The sequence below is a fragment of the Somniosus microcephalus genome, chromosome 8 (assembly GCF_052327205.1).
Source record: "Somniosus microcephalus isolate GS21.2 chromosome 8, FLI_Smic_1.0, whole genome shotgun sequence".
Taxonomy (NCBI): domain Eukaryota; kingdom Metazoa; phylum Chordata; class Chondrichthyes; order Squaliformes; family Somniosidae; genus Somniosus; species Somniosus microcephalus.
In genome coordinates this window covers 203802511-203815415 of record NC_140994.1, presented here as the reverse complement: position 1 = coordinate 203815415, position 12905 = coordinate 203802511, and the positions used below count along the sequence as shown (strand labels likewise).

Here is a 12905-nt window from a genome sequence, read left to right as displayed (position 1 = left end):
AGGTACGGAGGCTTGCGATCCTGGGCCTCTCCGGGTACACGTGGGCTGAGGCCCATGTATCCCAGGGGTGCATATGGTTCGCAAGCGCCCCTGGGATCACATGGGCTGGCCCAACCAATAAAAGAAGGGAATCCCCATTCATACTTACGGGAGTTCTGTACGTACGGAAACCCCATAAGTATGAATGGGGATCACTTAAATTATTTCATGTGTTTGTGTATTTTTTTTTTAATTACATATTTAAAATTAATTAAAATGTCATTTAATTAAATATTTTAAACAAATTAAATTTTGTGGGGGGAAATTATATGTTTTAACAGGGCTAAAAATAAACTTAGCTTATTGGACAGGGTTTTTAATATATAAATGAGTGATAACATTTTATTTTTCTATTTTTTAAAACTTATCTGGTAAAAGCAGGCCTTATGCCTGCTTTTACCAGGCGTAAGAATTTCACAGGCATTCAGCGGGCGAAAGTTGGGCAAATAGCGCAACTCTCCGCCCGCGGAGGCCCATCTCCCGTGGATGCAGAGGATCTGTTGCAAATTCCGGGTTTTAGCGCATGCGCTTCGTATGCCTAAACCTGGAATTTGTGCGGCCGTACGCGCCCATAGGAGTCGCAAAATCGGCCCATCTTATAATTACAGGAAACTTTGTGATATCAGGCACCGACGGGACCGAGCTGTTGCCGTCCCATCAAAACTGCCGGACAAACCAGCGCTAATGTTGAGCTCCGTATCTAGCAACAAACCCTGTTGCTTAGCAACAGCTTCTAAACCGTCGGCTGTAGCTTGCAAGCGTCTCTGTAACTAAGCAACAGCTTTAGCTAGACCTTGCAGAGCCTGACTGGTGGAAAAAAAAGCAACAAAAAGAAAAAAAACTTACTGAACTGACTCCTGAATTTAGCCGGTGGCTCGAGCATTCCAGACGGTTAACCTCCGGATAAACCAAAGTTTCCTGTAAATTGTTTTCTGTTCATTTGTAGATGTTAGTCACAGTGCAATGAATACACAAAGCTATAAAAACCTATTAACCATTGTAGCAATGTGGCACAGCACCTCACAGCCCCAGTGTACTGTGCCAAAGAATAATAAGATCTGTGATTATATCTGAATTCTCATCTCATGACGTTCCAATTTCAGCCGTGTCATTATAGAAAGATGCCAAACAGAAGCTGGGCATTTACCCACAGGCTGGGAGAAAAAACATTAGAAAGTCCTGTAAGGCCAGTCTCAAAACACGTTTGAGCACTTAATTATGGCAAGACCAATAATAGCTAAATACAAGCACAAACTGCTCATCAATGATCAAATTTTTAATCCTGACCAATTAAATGCATTCATTCTACAATCAAATAAAATGTGAAAATAGCTGAATACAATTGTATGTAATTAAGAGGTTTATGCATACAAATGTATTAAATTAAATCTGTTTATGTAGTCAAGTATCAGCTTGGCTCAATGGTCGCAATTTGGCTTCTGAGTCAGAAGGTCATGGATTCAAACCCCACTCCAGGACTTGAACGCATAATCTTGGCTGACACTTCAGTGCAGTACTGAGGGAGTGCTGCATTGTCAGAAGTGTTACCTTTTGGATCCCATCAGCTTGTTTAGGATAACTTCCTTGCTGCTCTTTGAATAGTGCCAAGGAGCCTTGTAAGTCTACCCGATGTCCAGACCAACATGTATCCCTCAACCAACATCACCAAAACCAGATTAGCCCTTCATTTATCCCATTGCTGTTTGTGGGACTTTGCTGTCTGCAAATTTTCGGCTACGTTGCCTACACAACAACTGTGACTACATTTCAGAAGTCATTTATTGGCCGTGAAACACTGTGGTATTCACTGATGTCACTGTATAAATGCAAGTTCTTTCTTTAAATGAAGAAATGTTATTTCAGTGAAGGGCAAATTCTTGAAAAGATTAATTTCTTGGGTTTTTTGGAAAGTCATTCTCTTGGGAGGAATCGCATGTAGAAGTGGAGAAAATATTTGTCTTTTGTAAATTTACATGCTAAAGGTTATATCTACTGTCCGTTCATAAGTCCACCTAACTCTGTTTTTTGCTCTGTTGCAGTACCAGTAGATGGCTTGAAGAGCCAGGCTATGTTTGATGAAATTCGAACCTCATACATTAAGGAGCTAGGGAAAGCCATAGTGAAGAAAGAGGGAAGCTCAAGTCAAAACTGGCAACGTTTTTATCAGCTGACCAAACTTCTGGATTCAATGCATGATGTAAGTAAAACTCCAGGGAATTTCAGTCCTGCATTAAATGTATCATGGATACTAGTAGGCATGCTAGTTGAATCTAGTTGTATGTCACTGCAGAAAGAATCCAACTTGTTCAAATTAAAGATCTTGCCATGATAAAAGAATGGACTGATAGATTGGAGAACAAGTGGTGTAGTTGGTGCTTAGTTTACATATGAAGGAGTTGGTGTTTATTTAAAACCCTTAATTTCAATCTATCTTGTAGTAATGAGGTCCTTTCCATTCATCTACCAAACAAACAGCAGGCTTGCAAGAGCCTGTAGGTGCAACTCGGTTATTAGCCTCAAAGAGGTGAAAAAACTAAATGTGATTGGCTCGCCCGCCCTTTCTAGCTGTGATTAGAATCTTGCTTTGTGCGTTAGTCATATTCTTCCACTCTGGTGAAACACATGGGTGTTGTGGTATGATACTAGCCTATCATTATGCATGACTTTTAAATAAAGTTCCTTTGTTGGTCAGTCCATCATTAAACTATGTTGCAGTGGAATTTTCCCACACTGTAAGATCCAGATAAGGAGTGAAATGAACAGAAGAGAAATCAACATGAGCTGCTCTTAAACCTCTCCAGTTAGCTGGTTACACTCCAAGGTTGAGTCCAGAAAGCAGACCAACCTTGTATCCCATTGTATATATTATAGGGGAGAGATTATGCTGACAATGTTTGGGGTACTCTTAAGTAAAGTTTTACGTTTCGTACTCTATTAAAGCTACACAAAGAAAATGTATTCATGTCACTCCTTATCCTGTCATAGAAACGTACAATACATTATTGTGAAGTACAGTGATCATTATGCATGCAGCAAAATCCTAACAAAAATGAGGGGAATGACTAGTTAATCTGCTTTTTGAAAACTACTCTTTAAATAGTACTATGAGATCTTTAACATCCACCTGGACTAACAGGTGAACAGAGGCTCAGTTTTACATTGCATGAAAGGATGACACCTGCAATAATGTACTCAAATCCTAGATTGAGACTTGACCTCGCAACCTTCTGACCCACAGACAATAGCACTATAAGAGTTAATGGACGACTAACAATAGTGCAACATATGAATTTGAACTCTAAAACTGTAAAAAAAAATAAAAAAAACTCCTATATGAAAAGTGGAGAATTATGTATATTGTGAAATCTGAAAGTAATGGTGTGAAAATCTATTCCTGTAATTTCCCACTGATCTTGACCATAATACTGGGAAAATAGACTGTGCAAGCAAGATGCTTCCTTACAAAGATGAGAGACTGCATACCTCCAAGAGCAGTGTCAAAACAATTCTTATTACAGTTTGGTTAGACTAAGGTTGCCCTATTCGCCCACTAAGGAATTGTGCATAACCTGAGGGGTTTCTACCAGAATACCACAATCTCTGAGTTCCAATACCACCTCTGATTTTCAGTCTGTATTAGCAAGTCTATTTTGTAAACTTCATATTTTAGCAATTTTTAATCCCTACAGAGAACAGAGTTGTCTGTACAAATGTGTTGTGCTCTACTAATGTACTTGTTATTTTCCCTTGTAGTTGGTTGAAGGGCTGTTGCAGTTTTGTTTCTACACCTTTGTGGAATCAAAGACTCTCAGTGTGGAGTTCCCCGAAATGTTGGTGGAAATCATTAGCAATCAGTTACCAAAAGTCATGGCGGGGATGGCCAAACAGCTCCGGTTTCACCACAAGTGACTGCCTTAAAACAGGAAAAAAATGCCTTAAAATTATCCTGCATAGCTTTTCTTTTCGCAAAGTGATCGGGATTTTGGAAATGTTTGTCCTGCAAACGCTTGCCATTATGTCATATGCACTACATATGGTTTACAGAGAGAGTCGGGCCTGGGCTGAGGCGAAAAGGAGACAAAGTTTTACAGCCTAAGGACTGTACATTGGAAAAACATAGGTGGCAGAAAATCTGCATGTATTTTGTTTGTGAACTTTATTTTTGTGTACTGTGATACAGATTTGATTTTATGCATGCATTCTAATGAGAAGTTTACAGTGTATATCAGAAAAGGGAAAATTGTGCCTTTTTTTAGCTTTTTAAGTCTAATGTAGCCAATTTGGACAGTTTACTGTATTGTTAATGCAGGAGAACTGCTAACTTGCTTAGTTTTTTCTTTATCTGTATGTATTTTTTATATTAAGTGGAATTTAAGCCTGATAAAAAAAATTCTTTATAGCCATCATTGAATTCTGTGTTGTACAAGTGAGCCTGGTCACTGCTCTCATGTAAATATGCAGAAACTGTTCATTTTGAAAGAGACTGATCAATTACAGATGAACAAACTGGTATTTGAACTACCCAAAAAACTGGTGTGTGATCCGAGGGGACAAACATCTCATTTCTGGAAATTATTTGACCTAGAGAGTGTGGATAATGTACACCACCCTCTACAAACCCACGCCCTGGGTTACATTGGTTATAGGAACATACAGTGGCCACATTTGAAGAAGCTGCAAAATTTCTGCCAATTATTTGCCCTTGGCTTCCATGCCACATTTTAAAACTTTTGTTTGGTTCTGATGCTTGTTGGTTCATCATTACTGTTAGATTTGTGTCCATGCTCCATAATGGAGCCAACACAGCTTCTGTAATAAGCTCCAGGACCTTATTTAGGAAAATCCCCTCTCGGCTTTGACAGGGATGACGCATTCCTTAATGTAAGCATGTTGTAGAGTTAAACTGACAGTAGCTCAGTATAGAATAGGCTTAATTCTGGCGATAAAAGTTTCTATTTTTTAACTCGTAATCTAATTACAATCTACCTATGTATTCAGTACATTTCTGGTTGATCTGTCAGTCACATCTATGCTTCTTTCTGGTATGCAGTGTGGAATATGTTGGAGGACAATACAGCCATGGAGTGGGGAGAGGACAGGAGTTCCATTCATGTTCACAGTTGTAGAGTTGGGGTGATAATTCAAGATGTTCTGATTATTATTGTAGTTAAATGTGTGGAATGGAAATGCACTTGCTGAAAGCAAGAAGGACTACCTTCAGAAAGAAATCGGGGAATGAAAAAGCAGAAACCGTTTGTAAATTTATTTCTACTCTTATTTGCAAACCACTTTCCTACTGCCTGGGCCGTGGAATTTACTGCAACAACCATGGATGGTGTTATGCAATCAGGTGCAATTTAAACATGTCACTTTCTGCTTTCCATCAAAATTTGGCACTCCACTCCCAGCTACTGATCTGGCCAAGAACTGGTAGTGTAGCTAACCAAGTTGGAACATTGAAATTAAGTTCTGTGTTTAAATCCTGTTATGAGAGAGGAAACCCTCACACCATTTTAGCCACAGTCACATCCACCACATTTTGTTGCAATAACTAATGTACATATGAGCCCAAAAAACCCTCTGTTCAATTTGCTTTGGGTCTCTAGCTAATATAGTCGTCAAGCAACTGCATCAAAGCTAGCCGTAAACCCTTGTTTTCAAGATATTTGCTTGATGTGATACAATAATGACCTGCTTGGAAAATTGGCAGGCAAAGGGGGGGACGGGGGACATTTCAACTGTTTAGTTTCAGCAGAATTCTGTATTGATATTAAGCCACAATGTTGCTTGTACTATATACCATAATGTGTTCAAGATCTTCAGTACACCAGTACTTTGGGATGGGGAACAGATAATATTCTCATAGGACAAAAATAAGTTCATACTGACACATTTATTCATTGTGTTTAATTTGAATACACTGTTGTTATCTACCTGCCCAATTAATCCCAATTGTACAGTAACCAGTTTATACAAAATGCTTAGTTTTTAATCACAATAATGACGGTCTTACTTATTCATGGCTCGATCATGGGAAATCATTGTTTATTGACATCCTAAATTTGTCTTGTTTCAGTTCACTCCATTCAGGTGCAGTCTTTCTGCTAGTTGTCATTGTGCATGAAAGGAGGGGCAACAGGAACATTATGATTAACATTAACTGTACCAGAGTGCTGACAAAATGATGCAGCCATGTTTTTGACAGTATGATAAATGGAAGGGAAATGTTACATTTATGGATGTGAATTTTCCAGTAATTTTTTTAAAATTTGATTCAGAATCCGTGAAAAGCAGTAGCTGCCTAGACCCTCACTTTGGCAACTATTTCTCCTGATGCTGCAGGTGGCAGCACAACACATACCAGAAACAAATTAACGTGAAGTCTGGAATGTTCATTTAACCTCACTAAATACAATAGAAATTTTTATGCTAATATATCACTAAATATTGTCTTTTCATTAGCAAAAGCGCTGATACCTGTTGCCATTAAATTGAACACATCTCAGTAAATCTGCCAGTTGGTATTACATATACTACAGTGTATGTGCTGAATAAGATTTGGTTTTCCATAGTGCAATGCATACGCTGTCTGGTTTATTTTGCAATGTGTTTTTATAGTGAGTGCATGCCACAGCCTCAAATAACGTCACTTTTGGGATGCACCCTTATTCTTTATGATGGACCTTCCAACTTGCCTCATTTTTGAACAATCATCCACATTTTTTTTTTTTTAAGTATACATACTTCTAACTCTGTTTACTGGCATATCTGGAATCAAATACCATGAATCTGGGGTTTTAGATAACCTGAAGGTTTTGGAAACCTAAAACAATCCTGCATCCCCAGCATATACATGGGGCTACATCACTTGGTTGAGTCTACTCATAAAACTTGCCTCAGGATGGAAGGCCTGCATATATAATTACAACATCCCTTCTGTATTCTATATTTAAATCAATTCTTTACCATGATCCAATGTTTTAAAGTGTATTCACATAATTGTTTTAAATTTCAGGTGATGGGTAAAAGTAGAATACCTTTGACAGTTGCTTGATCAGTATTACCTACAGCAGAAATTTCCAGGAACATACGTTTGACTGGTGCTTTACCTTTACATTAACTAATAGCTTAAGGCACATTTAAAAAAAAAAAGGCATAATAATTTAAAGAGATAAGTATTGAGCAATTCGGTCAGAGCACCAATGTGACAGTGTTTCCCTGACATCACAATGAGGAAGTCAGAATCATCCAGTGCTCACTCAGTCTTCAAACATGATCTTTGTTGCTGCTCACTGTGTTGCTGTAATTTTCATTGTGGGTTTTAAGGGTGAGGACACACTTGTATCCATACAAAATTTAATCCCACCCTAAGACTGCTACTGGAAGTATTTCATCGATTATCTCTCCAAACAGGGATGAGGGCTAACTGAAATAATTGCACAGCAGCAGTTTCTATCTTAGAGCTGCTGTAATCTTCAGCTCAAACTTGATGCTTCTCTGCTTGTGCTGGAAATTCTTTACCCTCTCCAAACACCAGTCCTTTGAATGAATTTCAATTCCATGGTATAACAGAATTGTACCTTTTGGTGAAAAATTCAATCCTGGGCATTGGTACAGTGTGTTTAGAAAAAGGTCATTAAAAATAAAAGCTTGTATTTCACTGCATTTTTATGCCAGGGACTAAAGCTTTTTATTAATGTTGGTGTTTTCCCAAATCTGTGGTGCTTTACAGTTCCTGATTCCTAGTTAGTGATATTAGCAGTAACGTCCTACCATAACTTTCCCACGTGTTTTAGGAGGAACAGGCCATGGTGCTGTGGATGTCCCACTCTCCTGTATAGCTATTGTGCTACTGAACAGGTGGCGCAGAGACAAGTTTGCTTTGATGTCTTTGCTCTTGATCCACTCGCCATGGTGCTGACCATGTTTCTGTGACTCCTGAATGGACAGTTGTGTCCAGTGAAGATAATTAGAGTGTATGTAGCTTATAGTAGGGATGAAAGTATTCTTTAATATGTTTATGAAGGCTACAATCTGGCCAATGTCTCTTTTTCTAAGGGTTCTGTATTTTGTGGGCAGTTAGCTGGAGGTCTCATGTCAGCAGTGGGTTCAATAATAATGCCAAAAATAAATTTTACTTCTAGCGTCTGGTTCTAATTACTTTTCCAGGGAAAGGGAAAATGCTTTTAAAATATGGCTGCAATTTTTATGCTATGTAAAGTATGTGACAAAGTAGCGGTGAAATGTGCTTGGTGATATGTAACCATTTTTACCAGTGTTGCAGACATGGGGCCTGATTTTAAATTGAAATTTATGTTAGTGCAAAGTTGCTGATTATTCACTACTTTGTGCTAAAATATTTAATACCTTTTCAGCACCCATACTTTGTAGGATACAGAATAAACAACAAAAAAAACTTGAAGCCCAGCTGTCGTTTTATCAGTAATTGGAAAGGGTAGTTTTTTTTTTTAAATTATGCTTTTTTGAAAAAAATGTTCTATAAAATGGGCTGGTCCCATTGTGGGGAGGAGAGTATATTTTTTAATTTCTGCCTTTCTCCCCCCCCCCCCCCCACCGAAAAAAAGAGCACTGTGTCTATAGCACCAAAAAGGTGATTCTATTCTAGCCATCGCTCAGCAAAAATAAATTCTAACACCAGCCAATTCTGAACCACAGCACTACATCCTTCCACATGCAAATTTAGTTATGTTGCAAAATGTTATCTCATGAATGCATACAGATCCCAGTCTTTGTATTTAGATACAGAGTATATATAAATAACCAAGTAATTTACACAGACATTTATTTTTCAAATCTGCAGCAGATCTTTTGAGCATATTGATATACTGTTTCTGGTGATGTATTGCATGTTGATTTTGGTTCCCTTGTCAGTATAAAACTCATTCATTTTTGTTCACGAGGCTCTTTAACCAGGATAGTTGTAGAGGGTCTTCTACAACAAAATGGATGCAAACATGTTTCACACTTTTTAAAAAGCAGTTCCAATTCTGAAACAAAGTTGAATCTATCCCAAACTCTACAGGAACTAAAGCCTCTTTAGAGAGATATTTCAGTACACGGGGGGCCTGAATTTACGATCGGCAGCTTCCCGCAGGCGGATGCCTCCGATCATCAAATTTTCTACGCATTTACCTGGTGGCCAGGGAGATACAGAGGATTGCAATCCTGGGCCTCTCCTGGTAGAAATGCATAGAGGCATTTACATACGGAACTGTCAAAAGTATGAATGGGGATGACTTTAAAAATACATGAGCACGTGAAATAAATTTTAATAAACATTACATATATAAAATTAATTAAAATGACATTTAATTAAATATTTTAAACAAAAATTTAATTTTTTGAAAAAAATATGTTTTTAGGGGGCTAAAAATAAATTTACCTTATTGGACAGGGTTTTTAATGTATAAGTGAGTGATAAAATTTTATTTTTCTATTTTTTAAAACTCATGCTGGTAAAAGCAGGCCTTACGCCTGCTTTTATCAGGTGTAAGAATTCCACGGCCTTTCAGCGGGCGGAAGTTGGGCAAATTGTGGAACTCTCTACCCGCAGAGGCCCTTTTCCCGCGGATGCGGAGGATCTGTCAAGATTCTTGACAGATCGCAAGTGCCGGGTTTCAGCGCATATGCGTCGCATGCCTAAACCCGGCGCTTGCACAGCTCCGATGGGCGCGTGCGCACCTCATACGCACCCGTAGAGATTGCAAAATACGGCCCATTATGCCTTAGAAAAATGTCCAAACCTTGGGTACCTTTAGATTATTGCAGTTTTGCAAATTGCCTTTAAAAATAATCCTTCCCTCTGAAAGTGGAATTAACTAACAGACTGATCTTAATGATTGAGATTTTTGATTTCTGATTTGATTCTGAGGGAGTGGTGATAAATCATGTGAAAGGAACTAGAGGTGAAGAGAAATGCTTCAAATATTGAGAGAGATTGAGTTGTACATTATTGATGATTTTGTACTGAAATCACAAATCTGGTGTTCAAACTGTCTTGTGACTGAATTTCTGCTTTTGATTGATAATTGACATGAAAGTTATGGAGAAATTCAGGGGTGGTATTGAATAACCATAGCCTGATTAATCAGTTAAATTTGTTTTACAGATTACAAGTTAAAACACAGTTCATTGTTATGTTTCATTCTCATGGAGTTTTGAGATCAATTGTCACAATGCAACAGAATATCTACAAATTATAGATATAAAAAAGGTAAGGACAGCACAGGACATACCTCTGACAAATGTCCTGCAAAATGTTTTCCAAAGACACTTATCAGGTGGCATTGCCCCCTTTAAATAGGGAATAAGTAAAACTCAAGGATTAATTATTGGCAGGGTGATCAAAAATGACAAAAAAGCAACCACTGTGTGTCCAGGAGAAGTTTATGAATATAGAATTCACACACAATACCTAGTGTAAGCACCACAAACATTGCTAACAATTCAGAACACGTACATCATGTTGAGTTAGAGAAATTAACCAAACCTTAAAGTATTCAGTTCAGTTCTATGAATAAATTTAATGCTGCCTTTCAATTCAAATTTATAAAAAGGCGCGGCTTTTAAGAAAATTCAGACAATAAAAGCTGTTAAAATGACAGTATATTTTATTGGTATATATATATTATAATCTGTCTTACTACATCCCCTTTGACATAGATTAGGTTTACTAGAATGTGATATTAACACAAGCTCTTCAAAAGTTGCCAATTTTGGTAAGACCAATTAAAACTTAAATTAATATTTTCCTAAATTTGATTCTAGAAATATAAATAAGGATTCTCATTTTAAATGTTACTTTAAAGGTGTACCTTTTCCAGGAGGGCAGAAGAACATATGTAGAGCTATAAATTCTTAAATATTTTTCAGAATTACATCTAATGGACATGCACTGTAAAGACCAGACAATCAAATATGGCCCTATTACCTCAAAGAATTGTGCTTATGTAGATTATACACAGGATTGTGTATAATAGTTCATTATGACGTGCAGTTTTAAAAAAACATGGAGGAAAAGAATGAACAAATGGTAGCAATTCCATAAGAATGAGGGGGGGGAAAATCAATATTTGGATGAATATCACGGAGAATTTGTTTAACCCCATGATCCCACAACTTCTGAGTACTGCATTGTAAAATGGCCCATCAATAGGATAAAATCAATGTGTGGCTTTCTTAAAGATCTTTTTAGTTTATTAAACTCCTTATGTAAATCCTAAAATTAAATGCTTATGTAGAATTTTTTCCCCAGGGTCCTGTTTCCCTTATGCTTTGAACTGGTTGATCCTTGTGGTACTTCTGAAAACATGTCTCATTTACTCACGTTACAGATGTAATTTGCATTATTGTGCAAGTGTTTAAGTCCAATAATTGTGAATAGCTTTCAACACTGCAGATAATGGACAGAAATTGGACAATAAATTTGCTTTTCCACTAATTGTCTCCAATTGTTACTTCAACAAAACAAATTCTTTCCATTTCAGCTAATCATGGCAAAAAGAACTTTGAGGGAGTTTCAGAATGTGTATTAGAACATGGGCTTCTCTTAAATCTATGAAATAAAGAAGGATGTGAAAATTTTGTGATGGAGGACAACCAGCATAATGTGTGTAAATTACTTTCTTTTCCCCATCCCTTCACATTTCCCCTCTCATTCTTCCCTCTTTTTGTCTTCCCCTTGCTCCTTTCCGATCCCTGCTCCCTTCAAAGCGACTGAAGTATAACAAAAACTATCCTAGCACTGCAAAAGCATCAAGAATGCATTCTTCCCCATGTGCAGAGGTACAAAGAATGAGTGATTTGCAGAAGGAAAACAGATTCAAGCCCAAAATGTGAGGTTGGTAATAACTCAGGAATACCATAGGGTGGGAAATGCTTACTTGGAGAGCTCTCTCATTTCCACCTTCTCATTCACTGTTTCATGGTTTCCTCTGCACATCATTGGGTTAGCCCGTTTATGCATAGGTGCACATAGCACTGCTATAGCTTTGGTCAGGTTGTGTTATTGGGCCCAAATGCCCAGCCTGCATACAACCTTGTGTAAGACCATGAACATACAGCATGCATTGTGCTGGCAGTATGCTTGGTGGTTCTAAGTTGCAAATTTATGTGAAACATTAAAAGCATATTTCTGTGTCAGAAACAAACTGGGCCATGCAATGGCATAGGTATGCAGAGGTATATATTAACCAGCTAAAAGGTTGCCTGAGTGTTTTGCATGCTGTCTCATTAAGGCAACACTAAAGTGAGAGTGAACTCTTGTTGGTATTGTAACATTACTTAAAAGTAGGCAAAGCCTTCATATCGCCAGGAAATTGCCTTCTGTGCTCTGACGACTTATAGGGCTGTAGTCACACCACCTCATAGAATGGTTACAGCACAGAAGGAGGCCATTTGGCTCGTCGAGTTTGTGCCAGCTCTCTGCAAGAGCAATTCAGCTAGTCCCACTCCCCTGCCCTTTCTCCATAGCCCTGCAATTTTTTTTCCCTTCAGGTACTTCTCCAATTTCCTTTTGAAAGCCAGGATTGAATTTGCCTCCACCACCCTTTCAGGCAGTGCATTCCAGATCATAACCACTCGCGTAACAAAGTTTTCCTCATGTTGTCTTTGGTTCTTCTGCCAATCACCTTAAATCTGTGACCTCTGGTTCTCAACCCTTTTGCCAATGGGAACAGTTTCTCTCTACTCTGTTTAGACCCTCATGATTTTGAACACCTGTATCAAATCTGCTCTCAACCTTCTCTGCTCTAAGGAGAACAACCCCAGCTTCTCCAGTCCATCCATGTAACTGAAGTCCCTCATCCCTGGAATCATTCTTGTAAATCTTTTCTGCACCCTCTCTA

The 12905-nt window shown here is 38.1% G+C and overlaps 1 protein-coding gene across 4 annotated transcripts in view; it reads left to right on the top strand.

Moving 5' to 3' along the window:
* The window catches only part of LOC147114056 (glucocorticoid receptor-like), a 220816-nt gene extending 209316 nt beyond the window's left edge, over positions 1 to 11500 (top strand). For all 4 annotated transcript variants that reach the window (XM_085995628.1, XM_085995627.1, XM_085995626.1 and 1 more), the window contains 2 exons: positions 2079 to 2236; positions 3793 to 11500. In XM_085995628.1, the coding sequence (XP_085851754.1) occupies positions 2079 to 2236; positions 3793 to 3948 (314 nt within the window). In that variant the 3' untranslated portion in view covers positions 3949 to 11500. The remainder of the gene's footprint in view (positions 1 to 2078; positions 2237 to 3792) is intronic.
* The last annotated feature ends 1405 nt before the right edge of the window (positions 11501 to 12905 follow it).